Source organism: Trachurus trachurus (genome assembly GCF_905171665.1).
Source record: "Trachurus trachurus genome assembly, chromosome: 15".
Lineage (NCBI taxonomy): Eukaryota > Metazoa > Chordata > Actinopteri > Carangiformes > Carangidae > Trachurus > Trachurus trachurus.
This window is the reverse complement of record NC_139906.1, coordinates 9,928,579-9,950,292: the sequence shown is the minus strand read 5'-3', so window position 1 is coordinate 9,950,292 and position 21,714 is coordinate 9,928,579. Positions and strand designations below refer to the sequence as shown.

Here is a 21,714-nt window from a genome sequence, read left to right as displayed (position 1 = left end):
TCACAAGGCAAAAACATGCTGTTTTTGTTTTTAAACCCCACCGAAAACGGCTCTCTACTGCTCCTCTACCTGTCACTCAGCAGTCTGTCACAATAGGTCCAATACTGGAAACACTCATCAACTAAAAATCTCTAGTTTTCTCACAAATTCTTTGGACAAGAAACCCTCAGTGGGATCTGAAAAAGTCAAACAGAGCTCTAGCTCTAGATAACTAATTTTCCAGGACAACTCAAGCTTTTCCAGGACATTTAACATTTTTGTCTCATATTCTATGTGTTTTTCATGAAGGGGAAAATTGATCAACCATTTTCCAAGTTTTCCAGGACACGTGAGAACCCTGTCGTGGACTCGGGTGTTTTAATAACTCCTGGCTCTTTCTGTAGATCTGCATTAGTGTTGAAATAATAAAAGGTTGGCAAATCACCAGCACAGTATATTTGCATGTCACCAAACTGAGGTTTCATAAAAAAAGGGTCAATCTCCTGCGCGGGGGGCCTCCATCACCGAGTCACCACAAAGCCCTCAGATTCTCTATAATCAAGCCTCTGACTAACAGCTATTATAACGGCAGCGCAGCCTATTTTTTTTCACCCCCAACAGAAAAACATCACTAAATTACAGCAGGGTCGGAGAATCCACGCACACAGTGAGACCATTTCCCTGGGTGTGTATTCCTCCTGGTTTTTCTCTTAACTTCAAAGGCTCAAAAAGGATTTTAAAAAAAAACACTCCCGTGTGAGCTGTACAGAATTTGGGCTGACAGTCAGTCTCAGCCTTTTAATACATGAAATGTGAAATGGCAGAGTGCATTCTGCTGTTTTACAATTAAATTAACCCGTCAATACGCCCCAACCTCCCAAAACAATTTATATAATTCCCCCTAACCTTTGTCTTATGGAATACACTTAAGCAGTTTATATAATAATTATACAGATTTAATAAGCAGCGGGAAGCCGAATTTCTTAACATGAAAGTATATTTTGTGAACAAGTTCCCTCCGGTGAAGTGTAGAGAGCTCTTTATGTGAAGGAGCTGCACTGAATATGGAGAAACTACAGTCCAGTCTGCAGTGCTGCTGGTTCAGTTCATGTGATGGAAAAACCACAGACAGACGGTTGCCAGGGTGTCGTAGCTCCTCGGCTGACATACGAGAGTCCGCTTCACGTTAATAACAAAATAACTGCACACATCGACCTGTAGCACCAGTCTTTGCAGGTTGCGCAGCTCACATTAACTCGACCAGGTCTTGGTGGTCTTCAGATGACTCAGGTGATCCGTCATGTGCTTGTGTTCGGGGAAATTGGCGAATTTGGCCTCCTTGATCTTGAGCCAGTTCTGGGCCCTGCGCTCTGCGGCGTGGCAGTACTCCTGCTCCGGGGTCATGTACGGCCGGCTGATCCAGTACTCGTTCTCGGCCTCGCGCTCCAGACGCTTCAGCGTGTTGCGGTTCATCTGCCACGTGATCTCCCGTGGCCGCCGGTACTTTCCGATCCACTGCTTCCCAGGGATGCCTTTCCGTAGGAGGGCGAGGGTGAGGAACATGGTGGCTAATTATTTCTGAAGAGAATAAAACAGAGACGACAAGATAAGTTGTGTGGCTGTAATCACAGAGGTCATCATTTACAACAGATACAGGTCCTGAATACGGCTATTGTGAACAAATCATTTCCTGAATGAGAGGCGAATCCACTATCAAACTAGCTGTAAGAGCGTCCTAGTTTTGCAGGCTTACGTTCATATTTTTTTATTTTCGAACATTTTATGCCAGGAAACAGTGGCAAAACGAAAGAAAACAAGAGAAAGAGAGATTGGGGATTTGTCCAATTCATGACTCATGGTCTAAATCATTCATACAATACTGGCACAGGAAGGAAAAAACAGGAAAATACCTGTTATTCTAAGGGATTATTCCCCCCCTAGTGTTTCCATTGTAGCTGCAGCTGCACCTGTTTAAAAAAAAAAACTTTTCTCCTTTCTTATGCATTAGCAGCGGCTCTTTACCAAGTAAAACCAGATACAAACAACTCCTGTAAAATGAGCTGAATTTAATCTATTAGTGTTCATGCTGGATTTTATTTGATGCAACAGCCAGCAGTATTCAGAATTACAAGCCAGGGGCTGATGTAAATGTTTTTTCCACCATTCGGCTGCTCCTAATTATGTTATAAACAATATGATGTGAACATGGCAAAAACCCCTTAAACCACAGGGACCGGATTAAGCAGTCAAGGCCGGATAAATATGTGACCGGCTGCTACGACATCTCACTGAGAGTAATTGGGCTGCATCTTCACTGTAGAAAAAAGGTGTAATGGACAAACAAATCAGGAGAGGAAGAACAATGCTGTCAAATTACAGTCCATGCTTGAGTGGAGGAGCTTTACAAAACCTTCAGGTCATGAGAAAACAAAGCCAATTATGGTAAAAACCTGAAACAGTAAAAGTTTAGTCACTGTGAAAAATAATCAACTGGCCTTGACACATCGTAAACACTTATACAACACTTCAACCGCAGAGGAGTTTGACCCATTTGTTAATCTGTGTGTCATAAAATTACTGGAGTCCTTCAGCTCTTTTGTGGAAATTGTGTTTGCAGCAAGTCAGATAAACTGCATTAGATGAAGTACATACCTGAGGAGAATTCAACTCAGGACAGTTTTAGCAATCAACCAATAATTCCCTTAATAATATAATTGTAATACCATTATTTGCAATAATCCATACATACTACTATCCTTATTCAATCTGTGCATAGTTCTTTGTAAATGGTATTATGGATATATTGTTTAATGTCGACAGTGCTTATTTCATGTTTTGACAATTTCCCCTATATTCAATATTGCATACGGTATTTGCTTACCTGCTTGTCAGCACTGTTTACAGCACTGCTCACATAAAAATACACTACAAACCACGACTGCTTCGGACTCAATGTGCAACACTGCCGATTCCTCCTGTTTTTATGCATAAAAGTCTAATTTTCATACATGTAAATAGTGTTTTTTTTTTCTTATTTCATCCCCTCTGTATTTATTATTTTGTTCCACTGTAGTGGCTGCTCTGTTCTCCCCCGCACACCACATTTCATTGTACTATTGAACTTGGGATGAATAATAAAAAATGAACTGTGGGTCGAAACCGATTAAGTTACTACTTGTTTACCTTCGACATAGTGTTGAGTCATACAATGAGACAATTTTTACAGCTGCACATGACAATGACATCACGTCAATAACGTTATCTATTAGGTGGGTTACTGTACAAAAAGTCAAAAGGGTAACAGTAAAAAACGTGTTGAGCGGCAAAAATCAAGTGACTAGTGCTAGTAATGATAACCCCACAGGTATTTATTATCACTAAACTCAGCCCTACAAAGCGTTATAGTCTTTCAGGGTCCCACAACCACTATACCTTTCTTGCTCATCCCAATGCTCCCAAAATCTCATTTGTCTTATGAAATATTTTCTCTGGCTGTACATAATATTACATTATCTGTTATTTCCCTTTATTGTTCTTCTAACCTTCTTGTTTTAGTTAATCAGATGCTATTGTACTACCTTGTCTCTGTGTTTCGCGTTCTCTGTCAAGTTTTTGTTTTGTTTGTCAATATTGTGCCTGCTTTTATCTCTGTTGTTCTGTGTTCTGTGTCTTTGACTGCCAGGGGACAGCGGATGAAAAATAGCAACAATGCTAACTCCGGTGCATTTATATCCGCATTTTTTTTAAAGCTAATGTTATTAACAATGTCATTTTTTAAATAAATGCAATCAGGACAGAGATAAGGGAATTACCGTGCCAGTTAAAACCAAACGCGTGCATGCAGTGTGCTATGTGATGATAGCTTAGCTTTAGCCTAGTGTTACAGATCAAGGGCAGTTCAAAGAGGACGTCTATTTATTTTTCGTATAAAATGACACCACAAGCCTGTTTATAGTCTGGCATTCTTCATAAGACAAGTGCAACTTCAGCTTCCAGCGACGGGATGAAGAAAAACGTGCAGACTCACAGAGTTTAAAACACAAACCTGAGGAAATGTGGAGGACAGCGATCACACCGACGATAGGACTTCCGGGTTACCTACGGTGCACGAGAAGGCTCAGAAGGGCTCAAATTGATTCGTATTATTTTTCTCTTTCGTAGTCCCAACAACACGCGGAGAAATATCCGATTTATGATTTATGATTTTTTTTTTCAACTTACGATGATTTAAAGGAGGTTTTTCCAAAAAATGTGACAGATGGGATCTGTCGCTGTCGAGTGAAATCGACTTTCGTTTTTACCTGCAGTCTAATGGATTTTTATAAAACTCAGTTTGTGTTTGAAAAACCTTACAGTATATACCTGTCCGGTACATCTGTCAAGGGTTGTGAATATGAAACTATTTCATAAAGAAATCAGAGCGAACTTTTCGAAATGGGTGCAAAAGTGTTTTTTTCTTTTCTTCTTTTTTACAACATTGCATAGCTGCAACCCCACCATGGATAATATAATATATTATATATTATAGAATGATATTATATATAATATAATACAATATAATATAATAGATACATCCATACGCCCCATCTAGGTGAAGGCTAGATGGTAAACTATATAAAAAGGTTAAAAAGGTAAAAACTAAAAACGTCATCTAACTACATCCCATACAATGATTAGCTACATCATCATGTAATAATATGGTAATATTGACCTCACCGTGGCCCCAGTCTCTTGGCTCCTCCCACTACTGTGTACTTAAAGGTCACTTGTTGTTGTTCCAGCCCACTTCCTCATATCAATCGCAGTGTGTGTCCAACTTTTCCTCGTAAAACTCGACATGTTCTTTACGTTGTTGTCACCCACAGGATGGACTCTGCTGGCTCTGTTTGTCACTCTGTTGTTACTGTGAGTAGTTTCTACACTCTACGTAGCAATCGCGGGTAACTTTTAAGGTCTCTGGTTTGACGCAGGTGGTGTTTGGTCGGAAATGATCAACAGTAGCTACCAGCTTTACATAAATCAGAGCGACACATTGAGTTTACCTCACTAAATGAATATATCATCACTATTACAGCTTTACAGGCTAATTGAACAATATCCTGTAATGTTACAGCGAGGAGATGGTCTTTTAGGCTACTCCTCTTCTATGAGGAAGCTCTAGATAATAATAATAGAAGTTAAATAAATAAATAAATCTCAAAAGTGGTTAGATCAATGACCCTCACATTAACATTTCCATGATTGTAAATGTGATTTAAACAATGTAAGCAGAAACAGTCTGATGTGAACTGTTCCTTCATCACCAAGCAAAAAGAGTGGTAATTCTCAAAAACGCACTGAAACGATATCACAAGTCTGAATTTAAAAGAATCCATCCAGATAAGAGTTATCCTGGTTATGTTGAACTTCCTCTGGTCTTTTCTGCCTTCATTGAGTGTGACAACCTTATTAAGATGTTGATCCATGTCCCTTCTCTTTTATCATCTAGCTATGGCATTTGGCCCTATAGTTTTTTCAGTAAGCTGGGAATACCTGGACCAAGACCACTGCCATATATTGGAACACTGCATTACATGAGAAAGGTAAACACAAATCTGAAGGTTTGTTTTGTAAGGAGTTGAGATGATGAGGGTTTTTTTTCCCCCCTCAAACATAAATTCATAAGTTTCAATGACCTGCCCGGCGCTGACTTATCTCTGCATGTTTATTCTTTTATGAGTGTACCTGTTGGAAGCTCTGTGCCCCTTTGACCTTTTAACACTTGACACATTTATCTGAAATCCCTTGTAGGGATTTCTTCATTTTGAGCGAGAGTGCCAAGCCAAGTATGGAGATGTGTGGGGGTGAGTTGCTGCTTTGTCTTTCAAGGTTTACTCCTACAGGTATTGATAGTGGTGGAAGTACACAGTGACAGTACCAGTGCATCCTCTCCAAAGGGCCAACAGATGAACCTTAAATTGATTGATGGGACAGGAGAGAAGATAAAACAAAGTTATGCAACAAGATTTTGAAAATGTTATCTATTTACTTTAATGAATTCTTTCTTATATCAAATAAATGTTGTGCAGTAAAAAGCTAGGCTAATTATTTTAATTTGAACTTGAGCACGTAACTTTAATAATTATTAAGCCTACTATTATTATTATTGGGATATTGTACACAGACTACAGCAAGCTTGTGCATCTCAGTATATGAATGAAAAAATAAAAACCATAAACGGTGTTTATTGTTATCATGCTACAGATATTTCCACTCTAATTTGGTTTCTCCTTGCTTCATTAAATACATTAAAAAAAGAAATCATTATTTCAACATCTCGTACTTTGTGCTACTGTTGTTGTTCATTTACAGGATGTATGAAGGAAGAAGTCCAGCTCTAATGGTGACAGACCCTGAGATCATCAAACATGTGATGGTGAAGGACTGCTACACTGCGTTCACCAACCGCAGGGTAAGAGACTCATTTCATTTAGTGTAATTATGCAGTTCTGAGAGTTGGAAATATGTTGACTAGGGCTAGGCAAGGCAAGGCATCTTTATTTATATAGCGCATTTCATACCAAGGCAACTCAATGTGCTTTACATAAAGACAAAACATAAAAAAAAGAAGAAGCATAAGACAGAATAAAAACAAACAAAACAATAAAAACAGAGTTAAATGCAAGAGCAAATAAAAGTAAAATAAAAGAAACATTTAAAAAAAAAAAAAGCATAAGACAGAATAAAAACAAACACTAAAAACAGGGTTAAAAGCAAGAGAAAATACAAGTAAAAGAAAAGAAAATAGATAAAGGCTAGGTTAAAAAAAATTCATATTGATTTTCATTTAAAAGATATCGATTCATACATATTTTTTTTTAATTTATTGTATGCCATTTCCTCTTTCCTCTGTTAGTCTTGTGCAATCGACTGTTAACTCTTTCGAAACCAAGCAAAACTGGTATTTAAACTGAAATATCTCAGAATGAATCAATATCGAATCAAATTGGGACATTGTTAATCGGAATTGAATTGATTCAGTAAATCAGCAGTGGTAGTATCAGCCCTAATGTTGACACATCTGCAGGTGTTTACCCACTCTATTAGACCAGGCAGTATTTTATACGTTTAAAGATATTCCAAACATATTTTGAAGATGCATCAGTAAAGAAAAGGCAGCTAAGCATGTTAATTCCAGTCAGGCAGCCTGGATATGAACCAACCCTCAGAGGTGTTACACAAATGGTCTATTTAACTCTTCTGTACTCAAATGTAAACACTTACCAATTGAATCTTTTTTTTCACAGGATGGTTTTAATGCTGGACCTATGGAAGATGCCATCACAGCAGTTAAAGATGAAAGATGGAAAAGAATTCGGAGCACTATGTCTCCGTGTTTCACCAGTGGAAGGATGAAGAAGGTTGGTGTCACATCTGTCTTCATACTGTATGTAGTGTGTGTGTGTGTGTGTGTGTGTGTATGTGTGTGTGGTATCTATTGTATGTGTCAATCTGTTTAGACGCAGTGAGAGTAGTTGGCTCTGATTGAAATAAATATTCATAACAACTTTTACAGTAAGTACCTTAGCTCAAATACAGTGCTGAGTTTACATTTCTTGCTGCCTTAAACTTCTACATTTATGACCGCTGTATTAACTGGTTATAAAGTGGATTGAAATTGTAGTTACACCTAACGTATAGACTTTTATACAATTTGAAAAAACTGTGTGATTTCGCCCCAAACTGTCTATGAGAGACATTTCACTTCTAAACCTTACAAATATTTTTATTTAAATAATCATTTGATGCCCAGAGTGGCAGAGGTGTGAGTTTGTACTGCAAATAACAACAAGCAAAAAATAAATACAAAATGTGTAGAACTTTTTTCTTCTCTCCTGCACCATTAACCAGCTCAATACCCCTACGATTTACCTCTCTAACTTCTTGAATAAACCGCCTAAACTGTGTATACAGTAGTATAAAGGAGCTCCATCTGGATCTGATGCTTGTATATTTATATCAGATTTCAAGTTCATTTTGCTGATGATACTTTTGTTCTTTGACTAAATTAAGAGAATTAAATTTAAATAAAATTTTACTCAGTGGAGTATTTCCACATTGTTGTATTCATGTCTCCACTGAACATTAACTAACTCTTGTTTTGTGAAGGTGTTTCCCCTTGTTGCTCGCTACGCAGACCGACTTGTTGAGAAACTCAAACAGAATTTGGATGAGCCCATCGATGTCAAACAGTATGTTGTTAATTTATTATGTTAGCACATCATCACATTGTTGGCCATAAAGTGAATACATGGACAAAGCAAAAACCTCTCTTTTTTTGCCATAGATTTATGGGTCCCTACAGTTTAGATGTTGTGACCAGTGCATCGTTCAGTGTTGAGGCCAACTCCATTAACAATCCAGATGACCCCGTTGTTGTTAACCTCAAGAAGATTCTTAACTTCAGATTGTGGCCATTCATTATAATGAGTATGTTTCCCTTCAAGGATTATTTGATCATATAATAAGCATTGTATGTCAATTCTGGCTAACAAACCTTTGGTCTCCTTACAGTGATATTTCCATTTGGTGCCCGTCTGCTAAGACTCCTGAGAATTGACCTCTTCGATAGTGCCAGTTTGGATTACTTCTACAAACTGATCAAGAAATTTAAAGACCAGCATTGTGCAGAGACCTCTGTAAGCATCTCATCTGACGTGAAAAAGACAGAGTGAGAGGAAAAGTCAGAGACTGTTTTGGGAAATACCTTGTTAGATTAGATGAGAAGACTGACACTGTCCGTCTGTTAAATGTCAAGTCAGGAGGCAGTTAGTTTAACACTGTAGCTATAAACATTGTACCCCAACGCGTGTGTGCATTTATAAAAGTTGTCAGTGGACGAAAGTGAGCTATTTATATTTTCCTATGATAACATTAAATATTTACACAGCTAACAGTCATATTTAGCATTACAAAAATTAGTTAGCGCGGGCATTCGCAAACGTAGGTTGACATTGCCTAGGAGATCAGTCAATAGACTTGAGACCTGCTGCTGCTGGTCTCCTAAAAGGGCAGAGTAATGGCGAAACCTACAGTGACACAGAGACAGAAAACTGACTCGTCATGGGCATGGATCTATTACATCCATGGTCATGGGCCGTCTTGGTTTCTAAACCGTCTTTGGTTGTAGCAAAGACGGTCTTTGGCTGTAGGCATGGTCCATAGACTGACAGCAGACAAACAGAGGCAGTTTCCCTCTACTCCCTGTCCGTATGCTATTGCTAAGCTAAGCTAAATACCTATATATAAAACCTATATAGCAGACTTCTCATCTAATTGCAAAGTGAAAAAGCATAATTCCCCCAAAATGTCTAATTTGACATTGTGGGCATGTATTATGTTATGTATTATAATATTCACTCTGCCTTTTTCGTGGTGTTTCTGCAGACGCTGAGTCTTGTTTGTGTTGTTGCAGAGTCAGGCGGACTTCCTGGGCGTGTTGGTTGAGAACGAGATACCAGAAAGTGCCATAAAGAGTGAACATGAACAGCCGACTAAAGGTCTTCTTCACCACAGCCATAAATCAAAGTTACTCTTCCTATTGATTGACTGATGTTTGGTTCATTAAAGCGTTGTGTTCATATAGCCTATGTCTGGCTCCTCTAATGTGCCATTTTTCAAGTTAATTCATTTTTACAATTCCTCTATATTGTCATTCACATGACCTTTTGCTTTACTGTATTCTGTTGTAGGTTTGACTGATCATGAGATCCTCTCCCAGGCCTTCATCTTCGTATTCGGGGGTTATGAGACCACCAGTGGCACTCTAAGTTACTTCTTTTACAATATGGCCCTCTACCCTGAGGCAATGCACACATTACAGAAGGAAATCGATGCCAACCTACCGAAAGATGTACAGTAACATATTCATCATTCATCATATGGCTTTGTAATAAATTATCCGTGCACCTACATTGTGTGGTCAGTATTTCCCTAACCTCCTTTACCATCTTTTCTAGGCTCCAGTTACGTACAAGGATCTCCTCGAGCTTCAGTACCTGGACCAGGTTATTTCTGAGTCACTGCGAATCTTGCCTACTGCACCGCGGCTTGAGAGGATGTGCAAAAAAACTGTCCAGGTCCAGGGCATCACCATTCCTGAGGGAACAATGGTTGAGATCCCCGTGTTCACACTACACAAGGACCCGCGCTTTTGGCACTCACCGGAGCTTTTCAGACCAGAGAGGTAAATAAATACACTCCCGTTCTTTACGTGCAAGAATTCAGGAGAGAAATGTGCAATATACATTATCTTCCTTTTTTCAAATCCCACCTAAAATACACCTTCACATTTATCTATTCAGACAAACTTCATCACCAGCGTGTAATCATACTTATGGTTATGTAATTATATTTACTCTAACTTATTTTTTATTTGACTTGCATTTAGAGATGTTCTGATACCAGTGTGTTATATAATAAAACATTGTATAGCCTACTGTGTGTATACTATACAGTATTATGTATACATATACGTAGTATACAAATCCATATGCCTGCATGGATGTGATATGATTATTAATGTTGTAAGGCCAGGTTCAGTTTAAACCCTTTGTAAAACATGAATTAATCTAGTCTAGTTTGACAGTCTGACAAAAAATAACAAATAAAATCTAGGAATAAATAACACTTCCTTTAAAAACTGCTTAAGTGTAGCCACAGTGGGTGTTTTCACACAGGTACTGGTGGTATACAGTGATGTGTTGTTTCATTTTTCAGCTCGTATTTATAGTTTATCTGTTGTCTATGTGTGTTTGTGTGTGTGTGTGTGTGTGTGTGTGTGTCTGTGTGTGTGTAGGTTCAGTAAAGAGAGCGAGGAGGAGGTGAACCCATACGCATACATGCCGTTTGGACTCGGCCCTCGTAACTGCGTTGGGATGCGTTACGCTCTCCTCACCATGAAAATGGTTATTGTCCGTATCCTGCAGGATTACACCGTGGAAACATGCAAAGACACTGTGGTAAGAGAACAACGAACCTATCAACATGCATTTAGACCGTCACACCCCGCCCTCTGCTGTCATGTCCCTGATTTTGTTTCTGCTCTTTTTTTCCCCCCGTAGATTCCTTTACAGTTTGACTGGAAGCTCACGCCACAGCAGCCAATAAAACTCAAGTTTGTTCCCAGAGAGCAGTAGCTGTCTGAGAGAGAAGATCTCTGCTTCTGAAATCCTGTCAAACTCAAGCACTTAACTAACTTCAGTGCTTGTTGCTGAAAATGCGTAGCATAATCAACAATTAATAACTTAAATGCATTTTATTCACTTGTTCACTTTTATATGAATTTGTGTGTATGTAATTTTTAGTTTGATGTTTAAAAAGTACAAACACAGAGATATTTTTAATCTTTCTGCAGCATATCAATTTCGCCACTGGTGTCAGTGACAAGCGCCAATGAAATCTTCTGTCAGTGTAACACAGACGTTAATTTTGTGTAACTGTATGAAACTTTATGATGTGATAACTTTACAGACAGATAAAATCTTAACAATGTGCCTTTTTAAGACCTGTAAGTTGATTTAAGTCGTTGTATCACTGATGGTGTTTTTGACAACCAGACTTGCACTTTTTAAAAGAAGTTTTAGTTGTTCTTTTCACAACTATCTTCCTTTGACTAAGAAAATGGATGATCACTTTTAATTGAGCTATAATATTCTTAATTACATACTCAATTATATTATTATATCATCTGGACCCCAGGAAGAGTAGCCTATTGCTACTATCATGAAATAATGGCTAATGGGGATCCCAATAAATAAACAAGAATAATTATATTGCATCTTGGCTCCAGTTAAGATGCATGTTTGTTTGTTTTTTGTTAATAATGAACAGAAACAAACCAGATGGACATGGAAAATCGAAAATGTATGAATAACATCATATTAAATAAAGAAATAAAGTGAAAACAACGCACATGTGCTCTCTGGTCAGTTTGTGAGGAACACACAGCAACACACTGTAATGAAAAATGCTCAATAACGTTATGTCTCTGAGATTAGGTGGGTTACTGTACACAAAGTCAAAAGTCATGCAACTGCAAAAATCATGTGACTACATGTAGGAGGCTGAAGTTGCTAGTAACTCACAGATATTTACAGATTTATCACTCAACTCTGCAGAGCTTTATTGTCCAGCTACACAATGGAACAGAACAAATTTCATCCAAAGCCAACTTTTCCAAAAGGGTGCTAAACCATTTTAAGTAAATCTGTACATGTTATTCAACGCATTAGGCCTATTTACTACACTGAAATGAGGAAACTTGCTCTTTTACTTACTTTTTTTTTTTTTTTTTACTCGCCTATGTGTTAATGTTTATCTGTAAAGGGTCCTCAATGATGCTATTAACGTGGGTGATCTATAAATGTCCTTAAATTATTGAAAATACCACAATTGCTCATTCACCAGCAATGCAGAGTTGTCAGTTCTTGGCTGGGCGCTTTTGCAATACCCATATTCCGCCATCAGGAGGCGCTTCCATTGAACCAATGCGTGTCGTTACCATAGACTGTAAAAATAAGGTCGTTACTCTCTTTTGTGCTCTAGTAAAAACATAAAAACTAAAGATGCAATTCAACAACCTCATGTGACCTCCCCGTGGCCACAGTCTCTTAGCCCCTCCCACTTCTGTGTACTTTAAGCTCTCTTGTTGCTGTTCCCACTTCCTCACATCAGTCACAGTCGGTTTGTGTCCAGCTCTCGACATGTTCTTTACGTTGTTGTCACCCACTACATGGACTTTGGTGGCTCTGTTTGTCACCCTGTTGTTACTGTGAGTAGACTCTACATCTTTTGTACCACGCAGTAGGCAGAGGTGGGTAGTAAGTTAGTAACGCGCTACATTTACTCCGTTACAGACAGCTATAGTCGCTCTTCACGTGACTGAGGTCAAAAGTTGAATTGCGCTGGAGCTCATTACCATAAAGTTGACCAAGACTCAACTTCTTGTCTCGTGACGCTTTGGTCGCTGAGGTCGCCGAGCTCTCATTGAAAATGGATGATTTCCGGCGTTTTTGAAGCTTTGGAAGCTTTTGGTGTGAACGCACCAGAGAGGTTAGGACTTTGCTAATACTAAGAAATAAATAGAAATAATTAAAAACTAAATCTTAAAATGGTTTAGATCAATGATCCTCACAATGATTTATATTTCTATGATTGTAGCCTAAATCTGATTTAAACGACTTAAACTGCAGCAGAAACATTATGTGAACTGTCACAAGTCTGTTCATCACCAAACAAAAAGAGATTCTCAAAAACGCACTGAAAAGTCACGCTGTTATTAATTTACAATATCGCAAGTCTGAAAAGAAAAGAATCCATCCAGACTAAGACGTATCCTGGTTATGTTATGTTATGTCTTTTTCTGCCTCCACTGAGTGTGACAACTCCTTATTAAGATGTTGTACTATTGATCCCTGTCCCTTCTCTTTTGTCATCTAGCTATGGCATTTGGCCCTATAGTGTTTTCAGTAAGCTGGGAATACCTGGACCAAGACCACTGCCATTTATTGGAACACTGCATCACATGAGAAAGGTAAACACATATCTGAGATGATGAGGTTGTTGTTGTTTTTCCCATGAAACATAAAAGTTTAAGTTTGTCATTGTCATTGCAGTCACATACAATGAAATTGCGTTTGGCAGTCTCTCTCCTGTAGCAGAAATTTCAACAACCTGACTTTTCTCTTTATGAGTGTACCTGTTGGAGGCTCTGTGCCCCTTTGACCTTTGACACTTGACATATTTATCTGAAATCCTTTGTAGGGATTTCTTCATTTTGAGCGAGAGTGCCAAGCCAAGTATGGAGATGTGTGGGGGTGAGTTGCTTTTTGGTCTTTCAAGGTTTACTCCTACAGGTATTGGAAGTACTGTGGAAGAAGTAGCTACTCAGTGACGGTGCCAGTGCGTCCTCTCCAAAGAGCCAACATATAAACTTTAGGTTGATTAATGGGACAAGAGAGAAGATAAAAACAAAGTTATGCAACAAGAATTTGAAAATGTTATCTATTTGCTTTTAATGAATTTTGTATATCAAATAAATGTTGTGCAGTAAAAAGTTTATTTTTTTTTTTTTTTTTATTATTATTGTTATTATTGGTAGTATTATTAGTATTGTTGGGATATTGTACAAGAACTAGAGCAAGCTTGTGCATCTCAGTATATGAATTAAAGAATAAAAATTATAACCAGTGTTTATTTTCCACAGCATGCTACAGATGTTTCCACTCTAATTTCTTCTCTCCTAGCTTTATTAGATATTCATTTAATTGATCAAATATTCATCATTTGGACATCTAAGCACATCTTTTTGCTATACTGTTGTTGTTTATGCACAGGCTGTATGAAGGAAGACGTCCAGCTCTAATGGTGTTAGACCCTGAGATCATCAAACATGTGATGGTGAAGGACTGCTACACTGCGTTCACCAACCGCAAGGTAAGAGAGTCATTTCATTTAGTGTAGGCCTAATTATGCAGTTCTGAGAGTTGTAAACATGTTAACTAGGGCTAGGTTAAAAAAAAATCAGTTTTCCGATTCATATTGATCTTTATTTGAAAGGTTCGATATCAGTTCATAAAATCCTCATTGATCTTTTATCATATGCCATTTCCTGTTTCCTTTGTTAGTCTTGTGCGATCGACTGTTAAAGCAGTTGCACTGTTAAACTTATGGAGTGAAACTTTGTACAATTTGCAGCATTAGTTCTGTGAAAATCTAAGTTTAAAGATATTTTAAACGTATTTTGAAGATGCATCAGTAAAGAAAAGGTGGTTAAGCATGTTCATTCCAGTCAGGCAGCCTGGATATGAAATGTCCTTTTTTGTCACAGGAAGGTATTAATACTGGACCTATGAAAGATGCCATCACAGCAGTTAAAGATGAAAGGTGGAAAAGAATTCGGAGCACTTTGTCTCCGTGTTTCACCAGTGGACGGCTGAAGCAGGTTGGTGTCACATCTGAGCTCACAAAGCTCATCTGCTTTCTGCTCCCAGTGTCCTAGTGCAGTCATACAGATGCATTAACCTCTGTCTGCCCACATATACTGTATGTAGTGTGTGTGTGTGTGTGTACAGGTTATCTATGTGTCAGTATTTAGATGCGGTGAGAGAAACTGCTCTGATTGGAATAAAAATTCATAACATTAACAGTAGGGGAAAGTAACCTTTAATACAGTACTCAGATCCAGTGCTGACTAATTTACATGTCCTGCTACCTAAAACCTCTACATTTATGACAGCTGGTTATAAAGCAGGTGGAGATTTTACCTACACCTAACCTGTTTACAATTTTTAAAAAAACAGTGTCTATAAGAGACATTTCATTTCTAAACCTCAAAAAATTTAGTTTTATTCAAATAATAATTTGATGCCCAAAATGTGGCATAAGTGTTTATTTTATTTTATTTTATTATATATTTTATATTATATATTTAAAGTGTCATCAACTAACTCTTGTTTTGTGAAGGTGTTTCCCCTTGTTGCTCGCTACGCAGACCGACTTGTTGAGAAACTCGGACAACAGAATTTGGATGAGCCCATCGATGTCAAACAGTATGTTGTTAATTTGTTATATGTTAGCACATCATCACATTGTTGGTCATAAATGAATAAATGTACAAAGCAAAAACCTCTCTCTTTTTTTACCATAGATTTATGGGTCCTTACAGTTTAGATGTTGTGACCAGTGCATCGTTCAGTGTTGAGGCCGACTCCATTAACAATCCAGATGACCCCGTTGTTGTTAACCTCAAGAAGATTCTTAACTTAAAATTGTGGCCGTTATTTATGCAGCGTATGTTTTTCTTTCAAGGATTATTTGATCATATAAGCACTTTCATATCACTTGTATGTCAATTCTGGCTAACAAACCTTTGGTCTCCTTGCAGTCATATTTCCCTTTAGTGGCCGTCTGCTAGACTTCCTGAACATTGGCATCTTCGATAGTGCTGGTTTGGATTACTTCTACAAACTGATCAAGAAATTTAAAGACCAGCATCGTGCAGAGACCTCTGTAAGCATCTCATCTGAAGTGAAAAAGACAGAGTGAGAGGAAAAGTCAGAGATTGTTTGGGGAAATAACTTGTTATATTGTTATTATTATTGCAAATTAGATGAGAAGACTGACACCTTGTCAAGTCAGGAGGCAGTTAGCTTAACACTGAGGATAGCAAGCCTATCCTTTATGTATTGCCCCTGTGTAGGCTACATGGAGACATAAAATACTGAATATCAGTGTAACGGATGTGCACTCACTCCACCCATAAAACACGTGCTAACCAACCCACCAAGTGTTTGTCAACCTCTTGGCGAAGCAGTTAGCATCGTCGCCTCCGGTGTGGGAGGTTGTGGGATCGCACCCCACCTAGGGCAGGCCGTGAGAAACTCAACGCAGGGGCCAGATATGACATCGGCTACATCAGCACGGTTATTTCTGCAGATGCTGAGTCTTGTTTGTGTTGTTGCAGAGTCAGGCGGACTTCCTGAGCGTGTTGGTTGAGAACGAGATACCAGAAAGTGCCATAAAGAGTGAACATGAACAGCCGTCTAAAGGTGTGTCTTCTTCAGCACAGCCATAAATCAAAGTTACTCTTCCTATTGATTAAATGATGTTTGGTTCATTAAGTTATTACAATTCCTCTATATTGTCATGCACATGACCTTTTGCTTTATTCTGTTGTAGGTTTGACTGATCATGAGATCCTCTCCCAAGCCATCGCCTTCGTATTAGGGGGCTATGAGACCACCAGTGCCACTCTCAGTTACTTCTTTTACAATATGGCCCTCTACCCTGAGGCAATGCGCACATTACAGAAGGAAATCGATGCCAACCTACCGAAAGATGTACAGTAATATATTCCTCATTCATCATAGCTTTGTAATAAATTATCTGTGCATTGCACCTACATTGTGTGGTCAGTATTTCCCTAACCTCCTTTACCATCTTTTCTAGGCTCCAGTTACGTACAAGGATCTCCTCGAGCTTCAGTACCTGGACCAGGTTATTTCTGAGTCAATGCGAATCATCCCCATTGGACCGCGGCTTGAGAGGATTTGCAAAAAAACTGTCCAGGTCCAGGGCATCACCATTCCTGAGGGAACAAAGGTTCAGATCCCCGTGCTCACACTACACAAGGACCCGCGCTTTTGGCGCTCACCGGAGCTTTTCAGACCAGAGAGGTAAATAAATACACTCTGGGCCCTAGTTTGCTGGCGCAGCGCAGGTGGCGCAAGGTAGTGCAGCCGGTCTAATGCAAGTTTCGACCAGCGCAGCCTAGCGCAAAGTCAGATTGGGAGATTTGTAGATCGCGCTGCGCTGAGATAGGCGTGGCCGTGCAGCAGGGGGAGGCGTCACAGATTCAGCTTGGTGCAGTGGAAGTTTGGCTGACTGACCTGCAGTGCACACACGTCACCAAGACCTCACAGGCAGATTTCCACAGTTCCAGACACATTTCAATGCAATAAATATCCACAATAACCACTATTTAATGCAACTAATGGAATCAACACGTGAATTTATATCTATATAGATTGTCCCGTCACATCTGACGTCAGATCAAAGCAGAGATCAAAGGCTGTGGCACGCGTAATGGAAACTCCACCTGAATTAACACAGCAGGGACGAACTGGCACTGAAAAGCAGCTGTGGATGTCCCAAAAGCAGGACTGAGGGTGAATGACTGCATGTCGCTGCCGTGTTGAGATACCACTCTGCCCTTGTGATGATCGCTTTATTTATTTATTTACTTATTAAATCATTAGCGCGAGCGACCGCATCAGGCAGCCGTAATGAAAAACAAAACACAAATCTTCATCTCTCTTAGTACACCACAGCCTCGGTATCAGATAGTCAGTATATAGCCTACTACAGTATACTATCTCTATCACAGAAAAAAAAGAGAAAAAAAGAGACGGACAGAGAGAGAGAGAGAGAGAGAGCGTCCTTTACGCTGATTTCATCCGTTACGCATGGTGTTTGTTTATGTTGTGATTACACCTCTCATCTTGCTTACACAGGGTTTGAATAAATGTGAGTTTCTTTATTAGTTTATTAGTTGTTGTTTCTTACATTGGGCAGGGGTTCTCAGTGTATCAGATCAAACCTGATTAAGGATATTTGTATTATTATTAGTAAACTCATTATTGGTCACTCTGAGCTCGGACCTCCGGGGAAACAGCTGTTTCCTCCGGGGAGAGGTTCGGCCTCTGGCGTCGCTGTCTCCTCCGTCCATGTCCAAGTATAAAATGACAAACTTGCAGCGCGCATCACCCGCCGCGCAGTTAAAGGTGAGGAGAGGAGCTCCTTTGATTGGTGAAGATCTGACTCGGCTGTGTCAAACCCACTCCACGCCTTTCTCTCCTCCTCCTGTCTCCCTCCCGCCCTCTCTCCTCCCTCTTCACCGTTTGCGCCGGTAGGAGGGACGAGGGGAGGGGCTGCGCTGGTCTAAGTCTGACTGCGCGGCCCACCAGACTTGCGAAATGGACCTGGGCCACACCCCGTTGACGTGGCGAAGCTGCGCCGAGGTTAGACTTCACCTGGTCTAAGAAACTAGGGCCCTCTGTGTTAAGCTTTTGGAGAAGAGAGAGATCTGCAATATTCATTCTCGCAATTATATTTACTCTAAGTTATGTTTTATTTTACTTGCATTTAGAGATGTTCCGATACCACTTTTTCCCTCCCAAAACTGATTCCAATACTTGTGCTGTGGGTATCAGCTGATACCGCGTGTTATGAAAAAAAGAAACCCATTTTTATATATAGTGTATGTATACAAAAAATGAAACTCTGAGAAGTAACACTACACTAAACTTTAACAACTCTACTTGTATTTCATCAGATTTTTCAGGATGGTTAAAATGGTGAGTTTATCGCTTGTCTATGTGTGTGTGTGTGTGTAGGTTCAGTAAAGAGAGCGAGGAGGAGGTGAACCCATACGTGTACATGCCGTTTGGACTCGGCCCTCGTAACTGCGTTGGGATGCGTTACGCTCTCCTCACCATGAAAATGGTTATCGTCCGTATCCTGCAGAATTACACTGTGGAAACATGCAAAGACACTGTGGTAAGAGAACAACAAAACCTATCAACATGCATTCAGACCGTCACACCCGGCCCTCTGCTGACTTTATATTTCTATTTTTCTTCCCTTAGATTCCTTTTCAGTTTAGCTGGAAGTTCAAGCCACAGCACCCAATAAAACTCAAGTTTGTTCCCAGAGAGCAGTAGCTGTCTGAGAGGGAAGATCTCTGCTTCTGAAATCCTCTCGAACTCAAACGGTTAAAGGGATAGTTCAACATTTTTGGCAAATTGGCCCATTGCCATAATCCCTATACTTTTAGGAGTAGGTTTGTTACCTTTATTTGTGGGTGCAAGCTATTTTTAGAAAGGCGGAGCCGAGCTGCTAAGACCTACGGTACGGAGGCTAATGGGATTTCTAGGTTTTCCCTCATCAAACTCAAAACGTTCTCATGGACAAGTTGTGACCTGCATGTTCACCACGCTATGAGATAATAACAGAAGAGTTGCCAAAATGTTGAACTATCCCTTTAACTAACTTCAGCGTTTGTACTGCTGAAAATTTGTAGCACAATCAACACACAATTAACAATTAATTGAATGAGTTAAATGCACTTTGTTCACTTTTATATGAATCCATGTGTTTTATGAAATGTTTAGTTTGATGTTTTATGATTTTATCTTATCTTTGCACAGTATGTCAATTTCTACGCTGGTGTCTCACCTCCACTCTGTTTTGTTGTCTTGCATCCTCCTGACAAACAGCACTGAAGTCTCCTGTCAGTGTCATGCGGACGTTAATTTTGTGTTACTGTATGAAACTTTATGTTGTGAGTCTCGGCTTCAGAAAGATCACAGCTCACAAAATCTTAACAATGTGCCTTTTTAAGACCTGGAAGTTGATTTAAGTCGAATCACTGATGGTGTTTGTCTCCACCCTGTGGCTGACAACCAGACTTGCACTTTTTAAAAGAAGTTTTAGTTCATCTTTTTTACAACTATCTTCCTTTGACTAAGAAAATGGAAGATCACTTTAATTGAGCTATAATATTCTTAATCATTCATACTCAAATAGATTTTTATATCATCTGGACCCCAGGAAGAGTAGTCATTGCTATTATAATGAAGTAATGGCTAATGGGGATCCTAATAAATAAACAAATAAACAAGAATATTATATTGTGTCTCGGCTCCAGTTAAGCTGCATGTTTTTGTAATAATGGACAGAAACCAGACCAGTAGGATGTGGAAGATATAAAATGTCTGAATAACATCATATTAAATAAAGAAATAAAGTAAAAACAATGAACATTTGCTCTTCTGGTCAGTTTGTGAGGAACACCAACACGCTGTAATGAAAAATGCTCAATAACGTTAATTATCTAGGTGCACTGGTTACTGTACACAAAGTCAAAAGGGTAACAAAAAACTTATGCAACTGCGAAAATCATGTGACTACATGTAGGAGGCTGAAGTTGTTAGTAATGATGAACTCAGATATTTACAGATACAGATATTATCACTCAACTCTACAGTTCCCCTTGGTTCCATAGGGCTGTGTTGTCCAGCTACACAATGGAACAGAACAAATTGCATTCAAAGCCAACTTTTCCAAAAGGGTGCTAAAACTCAAACCATTTTAAGTAAATCTGTATGTGTTATTCAACGCATTAGGCCTATTTTACTACATTGAATTGAGGAAATTACTACATTGAATTGAGGAAACTTGTTCATATTCACCAATGTTACTTAAAATGGTCTGAGTCATACACAGAATAAATGACTTGATGGTCAGAAACCTGTAACTTTGAATGGAAAAGAGGAAACAAATCATGTTGTTCCAATTGAGGCCAGCAAATAATTACAGCGATCTTGATTTTGAAAAGGGGAGTTTATTTTATTCAACAAATAGTTGTTGAAGTCTGACTAGACTTCCCCGCGGTTGGTTGATGCAGAGGAAAGAATCACATTTTACGAGAGAAGTTGAGTTTAAAGTATAAAATATTTATTTTGCAAAGATCTTTGGAGAACACACAATACAGAAAATCTGCTCTGGAGGCAAGCGCCCTGTGTTCTCAGGAAGTCTGCGTTTGCAGCAAGCTATACTATACTCTTCTGGTCCCCCCCCCTAGATAATTGGTGCGCCCTTTCGCCTGATTGGTTCAAATGTACATTCCCTTACATAGAGTTGATTTGTCCTGTCTGCACCGGTCTTAAGATGTGGTCATTGTGCCCTTTAGACACTTCCCTTATCTACCATAGATACCCCTGTGTGCAGACTTCCCAGAAAACAACATTTCCTTTATTCAGCTATGTCATTTCCTTTATTCAACTGTTCCAGTTCCATATATGGCAATAGTATAGCAAGCAAAGTTCACTCTATTCAAATAAGTCAAGCAGTCATTTTCCACATAGTGCATCATAGCGCATTGTATAGTAACACAAATATGTGCTTGCCTCGGTTTTTCACTACGTTCTCAATTCAGTGTAGTGAATAGTGCGTTGAATAACACAGCCTACAGATTAAATCATTTATTTTGATAGACAAACCACTTTGCAAAACCTTACTGATAACACTCACTAAAACGATGAATCAAACAATTCAAATGTGCGTAGTTTCCTTTATTTAGATGAAATCAAGCGCAGTATCATAGTTCCACCTTCGCTGGATGCATGCGTGCTC

General features: G+C 39.1%; 3 protein-coding genes across 3 annotated transcripts; 2 read left to right on the top strand and 1 right to left on the bottom strand.

Annotated features, from left to right (window-relative positions):
* Positions 1–751: 751 nt before the first annotated feature.
* On the bottom strand, positions 752–4,081 carry mrpl57 (mitochondrial ribosomal protein L57). Its single transcript, XM_083988172.1, has 2 exons — positions 4,025–4,081; positions 752–1,557 (listed from the first exon to the last, which is right to left on the bottom strand). The coding sequence occupies exon 2, from the start codon at positions 1,540–1,542 to the stop codon at positions 1,231–1,233; it is 312 nt and encodes a 103-aa protein (XP_083844298.1). The 5' UTR covers positions 1,543–1,557; positions 4,025–4,081; the 3' UTR covers positions 752–1,230.
* A 683-nt stretch (positions 4,082–4,764) lies between these two features.
* On the top strand, positions 4,765–11,399 carry LOC310998518 (cytochrome P450 3A56-like). Its single transcript, XM_083988624.1, has 13 exons — positions 4,765–4,884; positions 5,468–5,561; positions 5,770–5,822; positions 6,331–6,430; positions 7,266–7,379; positions 8,128–8,210; positions 8,306–8,448; positions 8,533–8,657; positions 9,434–9,518; positions 9,711–9,871; positions 9,978–10,204; positions 10,817–10,979; positions 11,082–11,399. Exons 1-13 carry the CDS (start codon positions 4,817–4,819, stop codon positions 11,154–11,156), a joined length of 1,491 nt encoding a protein of 496 aa, XP_083844750.1. The 5' UTR covers positions 4,765–4,816; the 3' UTR covers positions 11,157–11,399.
* A 1,286-nt stretch (positions 11,400–12,685) lies between these two features.
* Positions 12,686–19,288, top strand: LOC310998525 (cytochrome P450 3A56-like). Its single transcript, XM_083988633.1, has 13 exons — positions 12,686–12,790; positions 13,459–13,552; positions 13,783–13,835; positions 14,355–14,454; positions 14,849–14,962; positions 15,484–15,569; positions 15,668–15,810; positions 15,905–16,029; positions 16,484–16,568; positions 16,699–16,859; positions 16,969–17,195; positions 18,915–19,077; positions 19,167–19,288. The coding sequence occupies exons 1-13, from the start codon at positions 12,723–12,725 to the stop codon at positions 19,239–19,241; spliced, it is 1,494 nt and encodes a 497-aa protein (XP_083844759.1). The 5' UTR covers positions 12,686–12,722; the 3' UTR covers positions 19,242–19,288.
* The last annotated feature ends 2,426 nt before the right edge of the window (positions 19,289–21,714 follow it).